The sequence below is a fragment of the Anas platyrhynchos genome, chromosome 18 (genome assembly GCF_047663525.1).
Source record: "Anas platyrhynchos isolate ZD024472 breed Pekin duck chromosome 18, IASCAAS_PekinDuck_T2T, whole genome shotgun sequence".
Classification (NCBI taxonomy): domain Eukaryota; kingdom Metazoa; phylum Chordata; class Aves; order Anseriformes; family Anatidae; genus Anas; species Anas platyrhynchos.
In genome coordinates this window covers 6,522,468-6,544,414 of record NC_092604.1, presented here as the reverse complement: position 1 = coordinate 6,544,414, position 21,947 = coordinate 6,522,468, and the positions used below count along the sequence as shown (strand labels likewise).

At 53.8% G+C, this 21,947-nt stretch overlaps 1 protein-coding gene across 8 annotated transcripts in view; it reads left to right on the top strand.

Annotated features, from left to right (window-relative positions):
• The window catches only part of ASTN2 (astrotactin 2), a 331,775-nt gene that overhangs the window by 30,907 nt on the left and 278,921 nt on the right, over positions 1-21,947 (top strand). The window contains exon 1 of one of the 8 annotated variants that reach the window (XM_072025074.1): positions 8,028-8,165. The exons of 6 other annotated variants lie outside the window; for them this stretch is intronic. Coding sequence is in view for 1 of the 2 variants with exons in the window: in XM_072025072.1 (XP_071881173.1) it covers positions 16,392-16,494 (103 nt within the window). In the remaining variant the exon portion in view is untranslated. Of the gene's footprint in view, positions 1-8,027; positions 8,166-16,376; positions 16,495-21,947 lie in introns of those variants that run through there. One more of the 8 variants, XM_072025072.1, reaches the window with a different exon arrangement.

Sequence of the window (21,947 nt, the reverse complement as noted above, 5' to 3'; positions counted from 1 at the left end):
TTTCCAGCCATGCAAAGTGAGTTTTGTAAGGGAGCAGCAGCGAGATGCTCCCAGCCCGCTGCTGCTGCTGGGTCGGCTCTGCCGGGCTCCAATTTTGTTCCGTCAGCTCTGCAGCTTCATTCCCATCCCCTCTGGCAAACGTTCCTGGGGAAACCACACATCCCCTCCTGGGAATGGCAGGTGTCAGGGAAGGATGGGAGCTTGGGGGTTGTTCCTAGCTTGTCTGCTTAAAAAAAAAAAAAAAAAAAAAAATCTATTTTCTTTAAACGTGTTCTTGGCCTGGGCTGAGGTTTGCAGTGAGGTTGCAAGTGGCGTGGTGGGTCTCAGTGCTACCTGCATGCACCAGGGCAGTGTTTTGCAACCCGGGGGCTCCTCCATGTCCCCTGTCTGCCTCCCCGCTTGCCTCTGCGATGGATTTGCTCTGGGAAGGAAATTACAGCTGCAGAATGAGCCCCGCAGCCCTACCTTGCCATCACCTAAACGGTGCTCCTCCTGCTCTGCACGCACCCTGCCTCCGATGATTGTAGCAGGGAGGATGCCTTGATTGCTGACAGCTTCTCAGGAGTTGTGGCACAATTGAATCAGTTCCCTTTCAGTGCATAGAAGCCCTCCAAATTGTAATCACAGGCCATTCTCCCTCTCCGCATTGTGTTCGGCAGGCAGCTGCAGCCAGCACTCTCCTCATCCTACTCTTCCTCCCGGAGCCCCCGGCTGTGCTGGCACTGTCCCCTTGCTCTCGTGCCCCGTGGGGCTGCTCCCTACAGCATTTGGGAGCCTCCTGCGAGCCAGGTTTGGGATGGAGAGGAGAGGCTGGGGGTTGAGCCTGGCTCCTGGCAGCCACTAGCACCAGCTCGGAGGTGCTGCAGGTCCAGGTCCCTCCCCGAACGCAGGGCTGGGATGTGTGTAGTTGAAGCCCAAAGGAGCTCCAGGTCCCCCTTCAGGTGCCCCCCAGCCTTCCTCCCCCCCAGGAGGATGCTTCTACTGCCCTTCTGCTCCAGTTCAGGTGCTGGCATGGGCATGGGACCTGGCACTGCCTGCCCGGAGTGAGCCAGCACGGCAGAGGGTCACCAAGTCAGTGGAAAATTGAGTGCGGAGAGAATTAGGGCAGCAAGGCATAATAATAAAACCTATTGCTGTTGAAGCCAAGCCAGGAGAAGCTATAGAAGGAGGGCCGGGTGCCAGCTCAAGGGAAAAAGTATGATTCAGTGTGGCCCTGAGCTCATCCATCTGCAGGCTAGGACAGGGCTGGAATAAGCTTTTGGGCAGGCGGGGAGGAGATGCTGAGCCCTGTCCCGTGGCCAAGGTGAGGCTGGGCAGGAGGCAGAACCAGCGGGGGGGAGGCGCGAGGAGGGGGTGCAGGGGCTGCTCGGGGACCCTTTCCCTCCCAGCTCAGCCCCACTCCTCTCTCCGCAGCCCCTGCTGGGCTTCCACTGGGCTCCTGCAGGAGCCGGTCTGTCCCTTCCCCAGGGGGCTGGGGAGGTAAATCTGAAAAGAAAATAAACGTGCAGTGGAGAAGAACAGCTCAGAAGCGGCTCTGTGCTTTGAGGTGCGGTTTTTGTCGTTCTGGTTGTGCTCGGATCATGCGCCTGTTTTTCCAAGGGGGAAATCTAAAACGTGTTAAACTTGAGATGCCCAAAGTCTGTGCTGTGGAGCGTGGCTGGGGGGTAACTGCACGCAGCAAGCACATGGGTGTGTGTGTGTGTGTGCTCTGAGAGCATCCGTCCCGTTCAGCAGCGTGTCTCCGACGTGCGCTTTGCTTTAAGCACCTGTGCCGCAAAGGCTTCGAGCAAATGCGAGCAACAAGAGCATCCTGGAGGTTTAAGGTGCAGTTTGCTCTCATGCTGGGAAGAGAGCTATCTCAGGGTGGCAGCCAATTAAAAAACAAAACCCGAGCTGTCTGCTGTGATCCTTCCTCCCCCCCCACCGAGCCCCAGCTGCGGAGCCAGCCGCCGTCTTATCGCGGTGTCTCTGAGGCAGCCCGCTGCGTCTCCCAGGCTTTCAAACTTTCTTTTGTCCCAAGAAGTCAAAGCAAATTGTAGGCAGCCAGCTAGAACGTGCTTTCCTTGGGGATTAGTTTTCCTTGGCAGATAAGCAGGCTTCTCGTTATGCGCTGAGGTCTCGGTGCTGCTCTCCTCCAGCCCTCTGACTGAAGCTGTGATTACGGCACGAGGGGGAGCCTGAGGAATCAGCTCCATCCCTGGTGCACCTCGGGCATCTTTGGTGTGTCTCGGACATCCCTGGTGCATCTCACAGCATCCTCAGCATTGCACTGCACCTCCTGTAATATCTCAAAGGCATCCAAGCCTGCTAGGAACTCCTGAGCTTGAAATGCAGTAGGAGGACCCCTGGGGCTGTGGCACAGCTTGACCTCCAGCTTCACGCATGGCTGGGTGCTGGCTGCAGTTCATCTCACTGGGGTTTTCCCCAAGGAGGACACCTGGGCATCCTGCTGAAGGCAGCTCTGGAGCTGGGAACAGGGAGGACCAACCCTTGTCCCATCCCAGAGCCCTGCCAGGAAGCAAATGGCCCTGACTGGAGCTTAAAGATTGCGTCCGCACGTCAGCCCGGGTAGAGCAGCTCATATATTCTTGTTTCCCTAAATGAAGGATGCACTCAAGCAATTGAAAACAACTTCTGGGACAATCTCGTTCCATTATGTCTAATGGAATTGGGTATACGTGGTGCATAGTGTGTGCTGATATCTTAGAGAAACAAAGAGGGATTTTCCCATTATTCAGAGAATGGATGAGACGTGAAATGAACTCCTCAGAGGCGTTTCAGTTTGTCACAATAGAACAAAGTGAGTCACGTTTGGAGGATTCGGGAACAAAACGTGTGCGAGTTTGTATTCCCCATGTTTGCATGTTCCCTCCCGATTTTTTCCCCCGTCCACCCTTTAATGTTAAAATTGGGCAGCCAGAACCCAATCTCCAGGTGTTTCATTTATACTTTTCAAGGTGACCCCAGCCCTCATAGGAGCTTCGGCTCTTGGAGCACCCTGGGGTGGGTTGGAGAGGGGTGGGAGGTGGCTGCGGGGACAGGGCTCTGCTCCCTGCTTCTGTCGCTGGAAAACACACAATTTTTTAATAGAGCCATCAGCAGATTCTCCTCAAATGGGTTTTATTTGCCTTTTTGTTTGTGAGCCCGGAGGAGGCATTTGTTTGTGTCTTAAAAGCTGGAAGTGACCACCAGGACCAGCAAATCCAGCGAAGCAAGGCGAGAGCACCGCGGCTCTTCTGAGCGCGGTAGCTGGAGCAGAAAGGAAATAACTAAACATCCCGCTGAACTGGAATAATTAATCTCATATTGATAAGTAAGCTAATGGATTCAATGGACTATGGGATGTTGTACGGGCAGCCCTGGGACTGCTTGATGCTTCCCAGCCAGAGAGGAGCGTCCAAAGCTCTCCTCACGGTTTTCTTCTCAGGAAACATAATTTCACCAAGGAAAGGAGGGAGGAAAGGGGTACCGCTTAATTTGTACCCTCCGGTTGGCTGAATTAAAATTACAACTGTCATTTTACTTGGAAATATTGTTTTCCATGGCTGGATTCCAGGAAGCTTTGCTGGGTGGGCATTGCGCGTCTGGTTCTGCACCATAATAAATGAGCTGCGCTCCCGCAGGAGGGGGGAGGTGTTTCCAGAGGACAAATATCACAGTCCTGGGGCTCTGTCCTAGCCCGGGCAAGGGCAGTGTCAATGCCCATGAGGAGCAGATAGGGGCCCAGAGCTGTGACCGTGTCCTCACCTGGCAGGAGCCCCCTGTGCCCCCCTGGCAGCGCTTCCAGCAGCTCTGGGGCACCCCCTGCTTTTGGTTATTGATGCATTTGAAGCAGAGTTGGTTTGGGCACTTTTTTTTTCTTTTTCTTTCTTTTATTTTTTTTTATTTCCCCCCCCGAAGCACGGTTAGGGGCCAAGCTAGGGCTGGAGATGCAGCGAGAGGTGCAGGCAGCAGCCTCTCTCCACCGGTTTGTGCTGATTTGGGAAGGGGCGCGGAGTCTTTGCTTCGTGGCTGGCATCAGACCCCCGAGTTTGTTTCTCCTTCAGCAGCATCACTTAATTTTCTCCTGCAAAAGCTCTGCCCAAAAATAAATCCCTGTCAGGAGAACCTTAATTAGAAAGAGGAATAAATCTCTTCCTGGGCTCTCTGAGCTGCCCAGCTCCCATCCCAGCCGCGGAGGGGGAAGCCCTGCTCCCGCTGCTCCCAAGCCCACCCTTCCTTGTGGCTTCTGCCTCGTGCTGAGCTCCTCTTTGCTGCACCTGCGTTGCTGATTAAGAGCTGCCTTGAAAGGCAACTTCAAGCTCCTAAAGGGCTGTTTCCCGACTTAACAAATCAATGCATTAAAATCTATAAATATTTAATCACGGCTTGTCCTCCGGAGGAGCTCCTGTGACTGTTGCCCTTGTGCTTCTTCCCTCCCCGCGGTGCCCACCGAGCTCGCTGCTGCGCGTGGGAGCACAAAGGGCATGGGAAAGCCCTGCCCGCATCTTCTGGTGCAAGCAAACTGAAAAGCGCAATGGCAGGGAGAGCAGGTTTAACCCTAGAGCTTGCAAGGGTGTGGGAGTTTCCTTTTGAAATATTTTCTCCTCTCCCTGAGGTGTCCGGCAGTGATCCTGGTGCGATAAGTGTTTTGGGGAGGTTTGTACCTGCCTGCTCCCCACGCTGAGGGCAGGCAGGAGGGCAGCAAGCAGTCGACGGGGAGGTGAGGTGTTTGTCTGGGTGTGCAATGCCAGCTGGTGGCAGTGCCGGGCACCTCCTGTGCTGTCCTTGCAGGGGTTCATGAGTGGATGGATGGCTGGCCCGTGGGCGCGTGGCTGACTTATTTCTGTGCACACTGCAGACCTGAATCGCAAAGCACAAACCAAACCCCAAGCAAACTCTGAAACTCTCTAGAAAAGAGACACAAATAACGTGGCTTATGATAGGGGTTCTTCATCACTCTGAACATATTTTTTCTTTCCCTTTTTCCCCCTGCAATTAAATGCAAGGTGTTGCATCACCCGCTGCCACAACCCCCAGGGAGCGGCAGTGGATGTGACAGCAGGAGCGCTGGGGATGGAGCCGGGCTGTGCCCTGAGCTGGCGAGGGGCAGGATGGTGCTGGGGGGTACGTGGGCTTCCATGGACCCCCAGCATGAACCAAATAATTGGAAGATTTTCGGGGGCTGGTGGCCTGAGTTATGGAGACAGGAAGGCACGGGATGAGCTGTGTTAGTGGTGACACCAGGGCTCAGCCGAGTGAGGCTGCTGCCCTCCTCCTCTCGCTGGCTGTGCTGCCCGGGGAGGCCGATTCTCCCGACTTCTTTTAGCAATCTGTTGGCCTTTGCCCACGCCTGAAGATTTGGCTGTCTTTTCCACTTCTGGAGAGGTGACATTGGAGAGGCTTGGAGATGCTGAAGCGAGCCAACACCGTGTAGCAGGTCATGCTGCTCTGCCAAACCGCCCGCCAGCTGGTGACGTGGTGACATCTCCAGGAGCGAGTCTGCCCCGTGCACGGTGCCAGGACCCCTGTTGTGTGGGGTTGGGATGGGCTGGTGGGTGCAGGTCCTTCCACGGGCTGGCCCAGAAGATGCTGTCCCCATCAGGCTGTCCCACGTGCAGTTTGGTGGAGGTGCAGGGGGCACAAAGCCTTGCGTGGCACACACCAGACCTGGGGGTTGCTGGCTCTGTGCCTGTGTGCTCTGACCTTGGGACACCCCAAGGATGTGATGGGACCGGTGTGTCTGGGGACGGGTGTGCCCAGCCGGTGCTGCTGCCACTGGTGGGGCTGGGAAGAGGCTGCGAGACAGCTTCTGTGGGAGCCTTGGTGGGATACTCAGCTGTCCCATGTGGTGAGAGGCTCTGTTTTAATTTCTGAAGGTGAAAATAGGAGAAAACCCACATGTGTGGGGCTTTCTGGGGGCTGGCTCCATTTTGAGGGCTTTTGCGGTGTCCTCCAGCCCCACAGACTGTGGGAGGCAGCGGTGCAGGATCCATCCCATGCTGGATCCGTCCCATGTTGGATCCGTCCCCTTTTGAACACAGCGAAGTGCCAAACATCTTGATTTTCCCTCGCCCTCTGAAACGGTGAGGAAATTCCAAAAATCTCTTGGTGACAACTCTGACACTTCTGTTCCCATTTGCTCCAAAATTACCTTTCAAATGTAGTTCAATCCTCTCTGGCAGAAGACCTGTCAGAGAGAGACTTTTTCAGGACAGCTGAGGAAGAGAAAAAGCAGGGAAGCAGCATCCAGCCCCGCTGCCTCTGAGGGAACCGAGCACGGCGCGGCGCTGAGTGCTGCGCTGCGCTCCCTCCCCTTGCAGCGTGAGTCCCAAAGGGAGACAATGTTCTGAGTATTATAATTTGATGATAATAATTCAGCATTTACAGAATCTGCTATCTCTGGATAACAAAGCGTGTCAGGAAAAAATCTGATCCCCGGTGACAGGTGGGGGGATGAGAGGTGAAGTGCCTTGCTGGGTGAAGTCGGGAGAGCTGAGCTGCAGAGCTGGGTGGGGAAGCTGCGTTTGGAGACTTGGGGCTGAAGGGTTTTGCCTTCTTGGAGCAGGAGGGTACGGCAGAGCTCTGGAGTGGATGGGAATAACGTTATTTGTCTGAGAAGTAAACAAATACAAGCTGCAAATATGGTCCTGATGGTGTTTCTGATGGTATAAGTAATGTCAAAGCTTGAGAGTGAGCAGGCTTGTGCTCCTGCCCTTGGAGAAGTGCTCAGACATCTTTCTGCATGAAAGCGGTGTCTGTATTATCGTTATACCTAATTGCTGGGAGTCCTCCTTACCTGCACGACTTCACTGCCAAAATGTGACCGGGAGGATGCGGGCAAGGGGAGCGGGGTCTGGGGTAGCGAGTCAAAACCAGGGATGGTAACAGAAATGGTCTCAGAATTAAAGTTCTGGAGCTGCTGCCACAGCACTGTGATTACTGTGGGGATGGGGGAAGCGCAGATGAAGAAATGCAGGAACCCTGCCTGCTGGTGGGCATCTGGGCAGGGGTGAGGGGGCTTGGGAGGCCAGCTGGGGGGAGAAAAAATGTTTGGTTTAGTTTTGATGAAAGGAAGGGTGGAGGCGAGCTGGGCTGTGGAGCATTTGGGGCACAGCTGTGGAGCTGTGAGGCATTTCAAGCCAGAAGCATGGGGTTTGTGGGGCATGGTGGGACCTTGTTGTACCTCTGTGCTGGGGCTGCTGCACCCATCCCAAATCGTGGCAGGCTCCCTGCCCTTGTCCCTGGCATTCCTGCGTGCATGCGCTTTGCTCCGCGAGCAGCAGAACTGCTGTTTGTGCAAGGGGAACCTTTTATTTGGTGAGTGCTGGCCTCTGCCTGTTCATTTCATGCTCGCTGCCCAGAGATCAATGCTTGGTTCTTCCCAAGACCTTTATTAAATGCTCCTGAGTTACTGGAGCTACCCGCAGGCTGGCTGGTTAGCGCTGGGAGGGAGCAGGGCAGGTGGATTTCTTTCCCTGGTCCAGTGCTTCTGGCTGCCTTTTGCATTCCTCTGCCCCTTCCCTGCGTGTGCTGCCTGTTTGTGTTTTGTTTCCTCGCCTCTGCTAATGGCCAAATGCTGTTTTTTTTTGGGGAGAGTTGTCTGTGGTGACACAATTAGAGCTGTGAATCACTAAGTGGTGGGAAATGAGCAGTTATCCGTGTCTGCTCCCAGCAGAGGCCACGGAGTCACCGGCTGCCGAAATGAGCTTCGGTGCCCCTGGTTTTCCCTCGTGCTCCGGGTGAAAAGGAGCTGGGTTTGTTTTTGCCTCCTGGGTGACGGATAGCCTCTCTTCTCGGCTGGGTGTGCTTCGCCCAAAAGGGTCCGAAAGCCTCAGCACCTTCCGGGCAGGACAGGAGCGTGGGATGTGAGCTCTCCGTGGGCAGAAGCGAAACTGGGGAGGGCACGACGAGGTTTCAGTGCTGTGCCGGGGGGGCTGAGCGGCCACTGGATGGAGATGTTGTTCCTGCTGGGCCCTGCAGCTGGTGGGCACTGGAGGAGGCAGGAGAAGAGGCGCCCTGGGCTGCAGGCGCTTCCTGCAATATGCAAAACGCTCGCAGGAGCAATGGGGAATTTCTGCCTGACCTCAGCTGGTGTGATCAACCGATGCCCTGAAGCATGAAAATAAATAGCTCTGACTCATAAGAACAAGTGGTGCAATTACTTTAGCTAGGATAAAATATTTGTAAGTATCTAATCCTTTCCTGTTCCGCGAGCACTTATCTCCCTGCTGCTCCCCATCCCCACCCTTGGCTCGGCGGCACAGCTCGGCGCACACGAGCAGCCCTCCAGCCCTGCAGCCCCTCCAGCTCTGTGTCCTGGTGCCTTGTTCCTGCAGCCCCTGCTGTGACCAGCGTGGTGGGAGGGATGCTGCGGCTCCAGGGCACCTCTCTTAGCCCGGGGTCATTTTGCCTGAGCCTGTTTAATTAGGACAGATCCCGTCCCCCTGCCCGCAGCACGGGAAGGGTGGCAGCGCTCAGCCCCACGGAACCACAGGCAGAAAGTGGATTTGGATGAAAACATCCCCTTTTATTTTTTTCCCCTTAACATTACCCACCGGCTGCCTCCCGCGTCGCTCTCCTTCCCTCTCCCCTGGGTTCAGTGCGCGCTGTTTTGTGTGTTAATTTTGATTGCTAATCACTGCAGCTGAGCTCGTGCTTCGCGGCGGGGAGCCCGCTGCATCCCACCTGCATCCCCGCACGCCCCCCGCCCGCCCTGCCCCGCCGGGTGACGGCAGGTTTGTCTGAATGTGAAACCACCAAGTCCTTGAGCGTGTCGACTCGGAAAATAAAGTGCTTAACAGGCAGAATTCGCCCTGGAGTCATTCCGGGGCTGCTGCACACAGCCGGTTCTCACCATTAGCAGCTGGCTCTGCCCGCACCTCGGCGCACAAATGCTACCTAATAAATGCTGCTGTAGGGAGGCAGAGCAGCACCAGCAAGCTCTGGTTCGGTCAGCCCGCTGGCCTGGGTTGGGTTTTGGTCTGCTGGGGGTGCTGGAGCAGCCCCCGGTCAGCTTGGTGAGCTGCCTGGTGATGCCCCGTGGACCATTCGCAGCGATATGGGGTGAGCCTGGGTGTCCTCACTGCTGGCTGCGACCACAGGGCTCACCCCAAATGGGCTCTCCAGGGACACCTCGTGCCTGCCCCGCTGTCCTCTTCTGGGCAGTAAAACCCTCTATGTTTAAGTAATAATTTCCCACGGCCAAAGCAAGCTCCCTTTGCGCCCTTCTCGCAGTGGAGAGATTTTTCTCAAACATCTTTTTAAAAAAATATTTTTTGCCTAACAGTGATTTAATGCAACTTTTCTTAAAACTAGTTTTACTTTGTTTTAGGCATTCCCTGCTTCGGAACTAATTGCCAGATGAAACGTTAAGTTGACAGCAAAACATTTTAAGTGGATTTTTTTTTTTCTCAATGCTTTCAGCAAACAGAAACATGACTTAATCTCATGGCTGTGCCCTGATGTCCAATCTGCCTTTGGCAGCACTATATTTGGACAGATGTACGTGGCAATACATTTGTCTTTTTTTTTTCCTTACCGATTTCACAGTCAGCAGGAAAATAGCCCTGACTTCAGCGGCACTGTCACGGGATTAGCATCTCACGAGGAACTGGCCGGTGCAGCTGGAGGTGTGCAGGCAGAGGGTGCAGCTGGGAACATCTCGTGGCTTTCAAGGTTTCCTGCAGGACCAGGGGAAGGAATTTGCTGCCTGGTGGAGGCTTTTGGTGGCGCTCAGTGTTGTGTCCAAACTGCTCCGAGGAAGTCTGGAACCTTGTTTGGCACAGAGCTAAAGCTGGTGTTAAGGATGCTGTGTCCTGTGCTGCCCTCGCTGCTGTTCCTTCTCCTCCTCCAAGCAATGATGCTGCTGGGGTCTGTGGGCTTGCCCTTGCATTGCATTTCCTGGGGAGGTGATGGTGGGACCTTGAACTGGATCAGCTCCACCTGCAGGGAGCAGCTCCTAGTGGAGAAGCACCCCCAGACCAGCAGCAAGGAGACCACAAGAAGTCTTTGTGTGCTGTGGGGGCAAGAGGAGCAACGTCAGGAAGGAGAGCTCTGTGCTAGGAGAGTCCCGGGAGTGTTAGGGCTTTGCTGGCCCCAAAAGGTGCAGATGGGTTTCTGCATCTCACTCTTAAGCTGGCCACGGCAAGGCAGTGGCAGGAGTTTCTAGCGCTGCTTCTTGAGCAAAACGGGTGCTTAGGTGTGGGGGAGACATCTCCTGAGCCTGCAGCGGGGTGGGCTGGCCTCTGGGTGTGCACAGCGGGTTGGTGACTGTGATTTAATAAGTGGGACTAGAGAGGGTATTGCTGATGCTCCTTTCTATGCGATGTTGGCCCATGGGGAAGAAAAAAAAAAAAAAAACAAACAAAATACAAAACCCAGCCTGGAATATGGTGCTTTTTAGAGGACAAATACCTGGTGGTACAGGGCTGGTTTCTGAGGGCTCGGAGCCAGGTTTTCAGCTGCTCACCACCCACATCAAGGCTGGGTTTCTCTGCCGGGCAGTTTGAGTATTCCTGCCAGGCTCTCGGAGGACGGCATGGAAACCAAAAAACGCCTCTAACGCACACAAACTAATTACCATCACCAGCCCCTGGAGAGCGGCTGTGATCTGAGCTGCGAGCCCTGTATCTCGATCGTTCCCTAGGAAAGAAACAAAAACAGGCTTGTACCCGCAGTCCCCGCGGACACGGGAAGATGTGTGACTCAGGCTGGGTTGTATTACTCTGTCTGCCACCGCAATATTAAAAACATTTAATAAACACGTTTGGAGCGCAGCCTGATGCACCAGCATCGCGCTCACTTTGGGAGCAAAGTGACAAAATTTAGGGTAAAACCCACTACGGCGTGCCCCTGCCTGACACCAGCATCGTCCCAGCATGGCCCTGAGCACAAGCAAACACCCAGCTGTCACCGGATTGTCACCATTTTCCCAAGGGATCCCTCTCCTGGATGTTAACCTGGCCAGGAGGAGACAGATCTCCATCCAGCCTTCAGGATTTTGCTTTTGTTCTGAGCCCTTAGGACATATGTGGGTTTTCCCTATGTTTGCTTTTCCCTTCCAAATGGGGCTCTGTCGATCTGCCTGTTGCGGGCATCTCAAAGGTTGTGTTTTACAGGTGTTTTTTTTTTTGTTTTTTTTTTTTGGGGGGGGCTGTCTTTCTGATAAGAAGTGACAAAAGTCTTCCTGTGGCACCTGCAACCTTCCTGCAGACACCCCTGGAAGAGCGGCTTGAGCAGAGCGTGCCCTTCTGGTGGAAACCCATCAGCTGCCACTTTTTCTTTCCTCCCCGCTCTCCACCTTGTTAGAATAAAGTGGTTTGCATGATTTTTTCCCCTTGTTTCAGCCAACAAACATGTTTGTTTCTCCTTAATTACCTGGGTGTCAATGGGGTGCTTCATCACTGTCTTTCCTCAGCCGCTTCCTTTGCGTTGCATTACGTAGCGGTAATCAGAAGCCTGGATTGCAAATCCTGCAAAATGCACAAGACGTGAAACTGGAAAAGAACCAAAAAGTGACCTTGAGATGACTTTCCACGTCCATGAAAATTAAAATTAACTGGGCTGATTTGACTGGCCTGAGGGGAAGAAGGTATTTTAAAAAATAATAATAACAAAAAATCTGACAAATGAGCCAGGAAAGTTTTGGGTGTCTCGGGTGAATGGGAACATTGGAATATGTATTAGTTATAAATGCTCTAGTGCAGGGTGCCTGAAATTGCTGGAGGAAAATAATCTGTGTGTGTGAGGAGTGCATTCGCTGTGTGCATGGCCCCGGAGCTGGCGTTGCAGCAGGGAGGGGAGCGCGATCCGAGTGCTTGGCGCTGGGGAGCTGGGGCGAGTTAGCTGGCGTGCGCGTGCCTTGCCATCTAGATGAAGATTTATTTGGGTGGTTCTGGCAGCCTGACCCTCGGTTTTGCTGTGTAGTGCATAAATGCAGAGAACTGCAGGGGTCTGCAGCCTGTGCAGCCAAGGGACGTGGTGCATTGGGGTCTTAATTCTGATCGCTGTGAGGCTCCAAATCACCCGTGCAAGGTCCCAGAGCGTGGTCCCTGTGGGTGTTGTGGATGAATCCAGATACCCAGACCCACCTCTTTGGTGTGGATGAACCCGCTGGGGCTGTCAGGCACAGGACAGAAGGTGGCTGGAGATGGGGTTGGTCCTCTTGGGATCCCCCAGGCCCTGGGTTTCCCTTCAAGCAGCCACATTCCCCAGGCAGTTGCATGCTGCTGTGGCACTGTGAGCATCACCTTTACCCTCATCTCGAGGGGACATGGGTCTTGTGACAGCCCTATTGAACAGCTGCCAGCATCTATCCGGTGTCTGAGCACACACTTCTTCTTAGCTTATATCTGGGGAGGTGAGAAGAGACCAGGTGAAGGCAAAACAGCCACAGGCACGGTGTCTGGAGGGGGAGCGGTGTCGGTGTGTTGGCTGGAAGGAACACGGCGCAGAAAGGTGTTTTGGGGTTATGTGGCAGAGCCCAGCCTGCTGCCAGCCCCCTGCCTGCTGCCTGTTTGCCTATGGACTCGTTTGTCGTTTGTGAGGCTGGGCAGCAGCGTTATCTTGACAAGAGGGAGAGATTTAGAGCTCTGTAATCCATGCTTGTCCATCCTAATTACTTCCCTTATCAGCCTTCAGGAGAGTAACTTTACAGTGGTAATTAGTCTCTGGAATCCCACCCTATCTTAATTATTAACGTAGACTTAGAAGGGGAGGGGAGGGGAGGGGGAAAATCCCTGTTTTGGGCTGAAAAAGCCCTTCTGGGGAGAGAGACAGATTTCTTCAGCAGTCAGATGCGGGCAGCCTTGGGGATGGCACCAGGAGGGCTTGCAGGAGGGAGACCAGGGGTGGGCAGCACGAGACAAGGTTGTGGTTACACAGAGTGAGCTCAGATGTTGTGTTAAGGGAAGAGCCTGGCACCCACCGGTGGCGTGGTGTTGGGTGCTGGGCACCCTCAGCTTCCCTGGGCTTCACCTGGAGCCGTGGGCACTTGCCTCTGCTGGAAACGAGCCCGTTCATCACCTCCAGTGTTTGAGACGCAGCACAAAATGGGCAGTTTGACCTCATACTGCCCTACAGCAGCTGCAATTACTGGAGTATAATTCATTTCGAATGGATCCGGAGCTTTCTTCACATTAAGAAGCGGGGCCCAGAAGAGCGGGCTGAGCCCGGCGGCGGTGGGCACCGCGGGTGGGTGAGGGCGAAGGGCAGAGCGAGATCCTGCGGGGCCCCTGAGTCAGTGCTCCTCGGGGAAGGTGCCGTTTTTCATTTCTGATGTTCGAATGAGTATCTTAACACTGAGTACAGGTAGCAATTTCATCTGTGATGTGATGATCAAGGGCAGCCAACGGTGACGAATCTCTTGCAGGAAAAACTTGGTTTTCAGCTTTTTACGAGTGGAAGTGCTTTGGTTCATAAAACTCAGATCTCCTCAGGGCAGCGTGTTGGTTTTGGTTATGTCCAAAAGAAGTTTGCAGGAGAGGAAAAAAGCAGGGCTCTGGCTTTATTCCACTTTCATTGATTTTAGGACGTGTTGCTGGGTTGTAATGCACAGAGACCGTGGTGTTAGTCTGGACGCTCGGAGCTGCCTTAGCTGGAAGAGCTGGCTGTGTGTTTTGAATTTGTTGGTTCTTTGAAACCAGCTGAGTCTCAGTTCGGTCTTGTTATGCGCTTCTTGGAACAAAGCTGTTAATCAGCAAGGTGGGTCCGAGGAGCAGGCAGTGCTTGTGCAGGCTGTGCCAGCTCTGGGAACAAACGCAGCTCAGGTTCTGCGCTCCCGAGCTGACCTCTGTCTCCGAGGACCCTGCAAATAAATATCCGTAATGGGAAGGACGGTACTGGAATCTTTTTTTAGGCTGCTGCTTTAATTTTTAGATGTCTTCTATCTAACCTGGCTCCGGGAAAAACATCTTGGTTTTTATTACAAGCCCCAAAGGCTCACACTAAAAGGGATGCTTTAGAGCAGGCAATAATACCTTCCAGAAAGTGTGTGCAAAACTGCCTGAATGCGAGACTCTGCCAACACCTTCTCAGTATCTCTGGTGTGTTTTGTTTTTGTTTTTTTCCATTTTCTTCTCCCAGTCTGTCCCTTTGTGCTGGAGCTTTGCAGAATACGTCTTCTGCCAGGTCAGGTTAACCATCGATGTGGCCAAGAGGTCCTGAGTCGGGCCAGGATTTCAAGTAGGGGTGCAGGGACACGGAGGCATCACCTGGCGTGGAAGATGCATTTGGAGACGATTTGCTCCCTGCTGTGCTGGTGGTGCCAGGCAGGTGGTGGGCACTGATGGATGGGTAGAGGCACTGAGCAGACAGGGAAGGACCCTGCCCGGTGCCTTTTGGCTCCCTGCCCCATTGCCCTGCTGCCACCAGGTTGTGCAGGTGCGTTGGCAGCCACCCAAGGGACACACGGTGTGTCCTTCCTTCCATCACCACACTGCGAAATGGAAGAGACAGCTCCATTTATTAATTTATAACCTCGCACAGTCTTTGTAATATCTAAAGGAAACAAACAAGCAAACCTTTGGGTTGTCCTTCCTCCAGGTAGAGCAGCAAAGTGGCGGAGGTGGTTCGGTTCCCTGCGCGGTGCAATCGATGTGACTGGCACGAGGTCACGGACACACAAAGCTCCTTACAGCCAGGTGCAGAGCCCTCGGGAGTGACGGGGATGTGGAGCAGGCAAAATCCCCCTGAAGGTGTGGAATTTGTGTTGGAGAAGGCTTCGTGGGCATCAGGGGGGTGAGTGGCACTGAGGACAGCCTCTGCCCTGTGATGTCCCCAGGGCTGCTGCTTGTGCCCATGGGCCAGCAGGAGGGGCTGGGGGTGCCAGAAAGGGCAGAAACTGGCACGATTTGTGCTACAGCACTTGGGGAGGGTGAGTGGGAGGCAGGAATGACCCCATGAGCTGCCTTATTGCTTGAAGACTGCAAAAGGCTGTGGGAGCTTTTGAGAGCAGCCGTCAGGAGTGAGGAAGCAGCGACGTGGTGAAGTGACAAAGCTGATCTGAGGCCACGTGGGAACCCTGTGCGGGGGGAGCAGGGAGAAAGTGCAGGCTAAGATCATGTTTTTGTTTGCTTTTGAATGTGTTTGAAGGGTTCTGATGCCAAAGTCTGTCTTTCAAAAGGGATTAGATCATTCAGAAGCTCAGGTGTTACTGCAAACCAGTAAAACTGGCTCTTAAGTAATTCTGCGAGGAGTTTTAAATGGTTCCCTTTCTGATCCATGGAACCGAGTCCCATGCACGGGCTGTGTAAACTGTTCTGCTGCCTTTGGCTATAGGGTGGGCTCGTGGCTTTATCCTTCACCCAACGAGGCTTATTTCCATCCCTGTGAAGACTCTTCCAAAATCTGAGTAGAGGGTGCTAAGCACGTCCAAAGTGTTTGATTGTTTAGAAGTCACTGGAGTATCCTGTGTTCATTATTTTAACAATTGGAGAGAGGGTTTTATTTTCTCCACAATCATAAACACAATCTTCAGTGTGTTTTATGAAAACAATAAAGCTAAACTCTAATAACCACACATTTTCCTTGCTTTATGTGCATGCATCCTTGGGGAACGGGGCCTCAAGGACTCATCTTGCTCTGCTTTTAACAGAGTTTTAATGTGCTCGAGTTGGTAAGTGGTGGAGAGCTAGAAGCTGAATTCGCTTCGGTACCGACAGGAATTTTGTTTGCTTTAAAACTGCTCAAGGTGAGCAAAAGATGTACTTCTGGAAAAGAAAGCTGGTGACGCAACGTGGAGTTGTTAGCTTTCTGATCTGAAAACCAGGCTTCATTTAAATGCTGTATATTGCAAACTCTTCCATACAGGCATTAATTAGTTTTCTTGCATCTCTCTCTCCTACTTTGTCCTGTGAATAATACTGTTTTCTTTTGGAAGAGATCTGAGGCTCTCAGAGGCAATTTATGAAGGAGGATGCGCTGCCGCAGACCAAGTACCACAGTGCAGAGATGAAGGGAAGCAGCTCTGAAAGTATTTAGCCACCTAATAGCTTTTTTTATTTTTAAGTGCAGAAGTAGGTTACGGCCCCAGCTCCATCTGCGTCAGTGATTTCTGATTGAGAACTCACTTTAACAAGATAGTTTTCATCCAGAAGCGCTGAGAAATCCAAAACTACCATGGAGATGCTCCAGTTTTGAATGCTTTTAGGGTACTGGGGGGAGAAAATGCCAAAAGATGGCATTTTTGGCATCTCTGAGGAAGAGCACGTGTCTGAGTGGGTACAGGTCTGCGCGTGCTGTAGTCACCATGGGGTGAGTGGTGAGGGAAAGGATGCGCAGGCTGTGCTTGGGGCTGGTCCTTGCGTGCTCCAGGTGGCAGGAGAAGGAACCCCAGCGTGTGGGGCAGCAGCAGGGATGAGTTGTGCCTCTGCGTCCCAAAAACTCAACACCGAAGGGATGGAGCCCTGAAGATGGCGTGTGCCCAGAGCCCAGAGGATGCTGTGGGGCGGGAGGCTGGAAAGAAGGGAGGAGAAAAGAGGAGGTGGAAGGTGCTGCTGCTGCTTCCTACAGGTGGTGAGTAGCTGTGGGCATTTCCCAGGAGGGGAGGGCTTAGAGCCATCTCTGTGCTGGCACCCGCCCTGTGCATGGGCAAGCTGGGGTCCCACGTGGATGGCACGGCCCCCTTGGGCTTCTGCAAGGCTAATGGGGGCGGAAAGAGAAGGGACCTGCTCACCCCAAAGGGTGTGCACACACACGTGCTGCAGCAGCATCCCAGGGCTGGCAGAGGGGTCCTGGGCAGCAGTGGTTCATGAGCTGGGGCTGCAACGTGGCAGCGCCGCCTCGTGCCGTTCCCGCATCCAGCGTCCTTTGACGCTTGTCTGGGAGCATCAGGGCACGCTGGTTGCCAAAAGAGCTCTCGGCACAAGAGTGATAAATGCGTTTAATTTTTGCAGAGCTTGTAGCCGGGTTTTATCCCAGGATCCGTCTCTTGAGGTTTTATTAGCTGATGGTGTCTGTAGGAAAAAGTCAAAGCGACGAGACAGGAGCAGCCGTGGAATTGATGTAGGAAGCAAGAGCGTGTTTGGGAGATAATGTTTCTCCTTCTCGCTGCCGCGATGTGCTGAGTTCAGGCAGCACAGCTCCAGCTCTGCCATAGTTTTATGGCTGCTGCCTGCCAAAGAAAAGCCTCCAGCCAGCCTCCTGCCTGGCAGGCTGTGAGTTGTGTGCTCTCGCTGTGATGTGTGCCTCGCTCGGGTCCATCAGAGCATCCCCGCGGGGCCGGCGTGCGGGGACCAGCAAGGAGACAGGTGACAAATGCCCTTTTCCCTGGCGAGCAGCCGATAGACCTCATGCAGAGGAAAGCTTGGCTTGGCTGGCGTCAAGCTGCAGGTGGCAGGAGGGGCCCGTCTGCTCCTGCCTGCCGGGGGGGGGAGACGATCACCCCTCCTCTGAATCTGGGGGGGAGACAATTTGCAGACATGTGTTGGTGCATTCCCGGAGGAAGCCGGGCTCTAAATCATCACCTTGCAGCCTGCATGCAGATTCATCCAGGGAACCTATTTAATTAGGGGATAAATTTAGAAATCAATTATTATTTGCAGAAACAGTTTCCTTCCCTCTAATGAGGCTGCAAGGATTCATCCCCCTCTGCCTCTCCCATGACCTCTGTGTATGCAGATCGGGGCTGGAAGCGCTCCGTGGCTTCGCTGTCATGTTGTAGGTGGCCCTGCTGGGGCCCCAGGACTCTTTTTAGGACAACAAATGGGGATACAAATGTGAGACCATGCTGCTTGTGGATCTAATGGTGCGGTGATGCTGGGGAGACCAGGTCCTCGGTTAATGGGGGCATGAATTAGCCTTTGTGGCGAAGTAGGGGATGGGAAATGATCTGTACTTGATGGGAAGAGGAGAAGGGGAAAAATAAGGATGAAGGATGGGGTGGGGAGGTCGCCCCATTGGTACTGTAGGAGGGAAGGATGGGGGTGCAGGGAGAACCTCATGAAGCCTTTGTACTGGTGGGGAACACCACGAGATGTGGCTGGGGAGGAGTGGGAACACTGGGGTGGGGTGGGAGCTGCGAGCTGGCAACGGGTGAGGGCAGCAGTGACAGCAAAGCTGGCCTTCCTCTGCATGTTGGAGGGACGTGGCACCGGGATGCTCCAGCTGGACGAGCCTTTGGGCAAGGGCAGTGGCTGGAGACCTCCCTGTGCCTGGCTGGGGCTGGCATCCAGGCAGATCGTGTTCTTATTTCAGCAGGCAAAGCGCTCTCTGCAAGAGGAGGGCAGTGTGGCTGCTGCAGGAAGGGAGCGTGGTCGTGCCAGGGTCAGGCCATGGTGTCACTCTGGGAGAGCATCACAGCTTCAGGCTGGAAGTGTCACTGCCACTTAGTTGCTTTTAATCTCTGACAAATTGCGTTGCCGCTGTTTTGGTTTACCCACTGCTAAACGGGGGAAAATTATTTTGCCCACAGGCTCGGAGAAGTCTTAATAAATTCATTCCCTTTTATTTATTTATTTATTTCGATGTTAATGTTTCCTCATCATCCGATGCCGCTTCCCGAGCCCTCCAGCTGCTCTGTGATCTGGGATCAGCCGCAGCGAGCCCAGTTCATTTCAGCACCAGTCGCTCCAGGGAGAGGCGATGATTTCCGCAGCTAAGTTTTGGCAAGCCCCTTCTGCTGCCAGCTGCAGCGCTTTGCTCCTGGGCTGGGGCTGCCCAGCTGGTGTGTCCTGCCTGGGAAGGGTCTGTCTGTCTGTCTGTCTGCACCCTGGGGTGTCCCCTGGGCCAGGTGGGTCCCTCTGGGTGCTGGGGTAGATGAAGGAGCAGGTTCTCCTGCGTGAAGGTGTAATACTGGAGAGAAGTGAATCCCCGTGATGCTGCAGGACCTCCCTGCTGTAAGAGCTGAGCTTGAGCTTTGTGAGCAGCCGCCACGGTGCCTGGGTACCTGGGAGGCTTTGGATAACCAGAGGCTTTTTGGGGAGTGAGTACTCCAAAGCCTTTCCCAGGGAAGAGGCAGAGCCCCTAAAACATTTTAACAACAGCAAATGTCTGCCTGGAAAGCAAGGGAAGGGCCCTGTTAGTGTGGGAGCCCCATCACGATGTGTTGGGAAGGGCTCCACCAAATACTCCTTCCTGGCAGCTGATGTTTCTGTCTTTTTTGGGATGGGTAAGCCCAGACCTTTCCAGGCTGCTCAGCTTTCAATGCACCCCCTGGCACTCCAGGTGACACCCAGGCAGAAGAACCCACGTTCCCCACTACCCATTTTTTTCTCAGGATGCCAGCCACCAGCCATGCACTCCCTTATTCCCAGTCTCCTGAGTGTGCTCCTCTGCTTTGTGCTGACATCTTTTTGGAGAAGGGCATCATCTCAGCAGGGAGAGCTGTCCTGGTGCTCGTGTAGGAAGCAGCAAACCCTTTTTTCCCCATCTCCATTCCTCTCCCCATCCCATCTAGTGCATGGGCAGGTCCTGCAGGGGCTGTGTCTGCTGCTGGAGCCAGCTGGGCGGGGAGGTCCGTGGGGGAACCATGCCAGAAAAAATCACTTCCCAGTCTGAGCAGTGCCGTGAGCTATCAAGCTACCTTATCACTTTAAGAGCTATGTTTCCCAAAGAGAGACATTTAAAAATGCATAGAGGTTATAAAGCACTTGACTAGTTTTAATCAAGCTCTGAGCAATGCTTGCCCCTGGAATACGGCGCCGTTACTCCAGCAGTGCTCATCTTGCACAAACCTCACCTAATGCCATAACGGCTCCTTGGGCTCCTTGTCACTTCCTTTGTCATTTAAAGGACAGCGGGAGGGATGCAGGCTGCTTGGGGCTGGTTTCGCAGCTTCTCTTGATTGCTTTGGGACTGGGTTTAAATATTTTGTCCCCTCTCCTGTGCTGCCTGCTTGGGGAGCGCGTGCTGCAACCAGAGGCATTTCCCAGCTTGTGGCCTTGCTGTTTAACCAAGGTTCCTGTTCGTGTTTCTCTGGACATGCAAATGCTTTTATCAGTGAGAGTTCAGCGTTAATTCATGCCTGTAATGTCCATCATGCACTTAACAAAACTCTTGGTGCCGTAGCTGTTGCTCAGAGCCGGTGGCGTGAGCGCCGTGCCTGCCCTCCCTCACCCTCCCTCAGCCGCCGTGAAGAATAACGCGGTGGTTATCTCACGGAGCAGATATTGCTCAGCAGCCTCCGCCTGTGTCATGAGACACTTCAGATCCTCTCTGTCTCCAAGCGGAGCTGTGGCAGCGCTGTGCAGGGGGGTCTCCGGGCAGGAGAAATTGCACTCTGAGCACGGAGCAGGATCTGTGCCTGGTGCTTGCAGGGCAGCCCTGGGGGGTCAGGGCTGAGCAGAGCAGCCTGCCCTGCTGCTGCAGCTCTCCTGTCCCATGCAGAGAGCTGAAATTCCCAGCACAGGACATCCCTGTTGTCTTGTATAGCCCAACCTTAAAACAGCCACAGGGCAGGGTTTGCGGTGCTGTGTACTTGTTACCTGCAGAAAAGCTTCCCCACTGAAGTGATGTGCACTGGTTTCTTTAACAGGGACTAATAACTGAGCTATAAAAAAAAACCAAAACCCTGCTTGTTCCTTTGAAATAGTCTAAAAAGGCTTTTACCAGCTATCAGCAGTTCCCATTTATCAGCTCTGTCTCTTTGGCTTTTAGGATCAGGAGTAAGGGGAGGCAGGGGGGAGCTGCAGTTTTCCTCGTGCAGCATGGGCTAGCAGCTCTCTCCTTTGGCTAGAGGAGGCACTCGTCTCTTCCTTACACCTTCAGGTGCCCTTGCAGAGGTGAACCCTCTGTCTCCTGAGTGAGCCTTGAGGGAAGTGGCAAAGCTTTGAGCTGTTCAGTAACAGCTCAGAGGACCCTAAAAACAGGCTGCTGTGCCTCCGTTGGGAGTGGGGATTGAGGAAGAGGAGAGGGCTGCTGCACCCTGTCCATACATCGTGGCGATTTCCAACACTGCATTCCCACCCATCTCTCTCGCAAGCCTGCTCTTCCATCTCCAGAAGGTCCACAAGAGTGGCTGTGACGTTTAAAGTCACTTCCCTTTGCAATTTTTTGGACGAAGGCTACGTTGGCTGGGTGAATGGCGGCAGCTGACCCTCCTGGGCATGGATCCTGCAGCTCTCTGAGGAAGCTGCAGCCCGTGCCCTGCTGTCCCAGGGATTTGGCGCTTCGTCTTGGAGCTGAGCTGACCCATGGTGTTGAGCTGCGTGCCAGCAATTTCTATAGGATTGGCTTAACATGCAGCAGCACCGTCTGCCTGCGTGCAGTTGGCTTCCACCGCTGGTCAATGGGAGTCTCTGCTGACAAATAAAAATGGAATTGAATGGAAGGGAATTGAAAGTCAAAAGGGCCCTGTAATAATTTTAGACCGCCTGAGGCGCCACGCTGAAGCCCTGGCGTTATAAATAAGGGTAATGTACTAGAGACTGAATTGCAATCAAAGCAGCTGTAAGAACGGGGAACGTGCGCTGAGCTTCTTTAAGGTGCGTGGAGGCAGATTATGATCTGTAGGCAGTGCAGGCAGATCAATACCTGCTCGCTGGCTGCCATCGGGGCCCCGCAGCCTTTGATTAGTAGGGACGTGGGGATGGTGCTGAGGGCTGTAGAGTGAGGAGGGGAGAGGGTTTGCTGGAGCAAAGACCCTCCGGCTGTCTTGAAGCTCCTGCTGGAGAGATTCGTGGAAGGGGCTGACTCTGTCTTGACTGTTCACCCCATCTCATCTGGTCCTCAGCCTTCACCTGCATGGTGATGCAGCCTGCTGACCTCTTGTTGAGTTCCACGATAATTACATCTGTCTAAAACAAAAAACAACACACGTGCGTTCATGAACTAGTTTGGTGGGAAGATGAGAAGAATGGAAATGTTCTGGTTGGGTTCACTGTGCCTGTGTTAACTGGAGGAAATCCAGCACTGTTAGTGGGACCACGAGCATCAGACCAGGCTGCTGCAGGAGGGCTGGAGCTGCTTGGTCTGTGCTGGAGCTGGGCAGATGCTCAGCCTCGGGATGGCTTGTGCCATGGCTCTTCTAT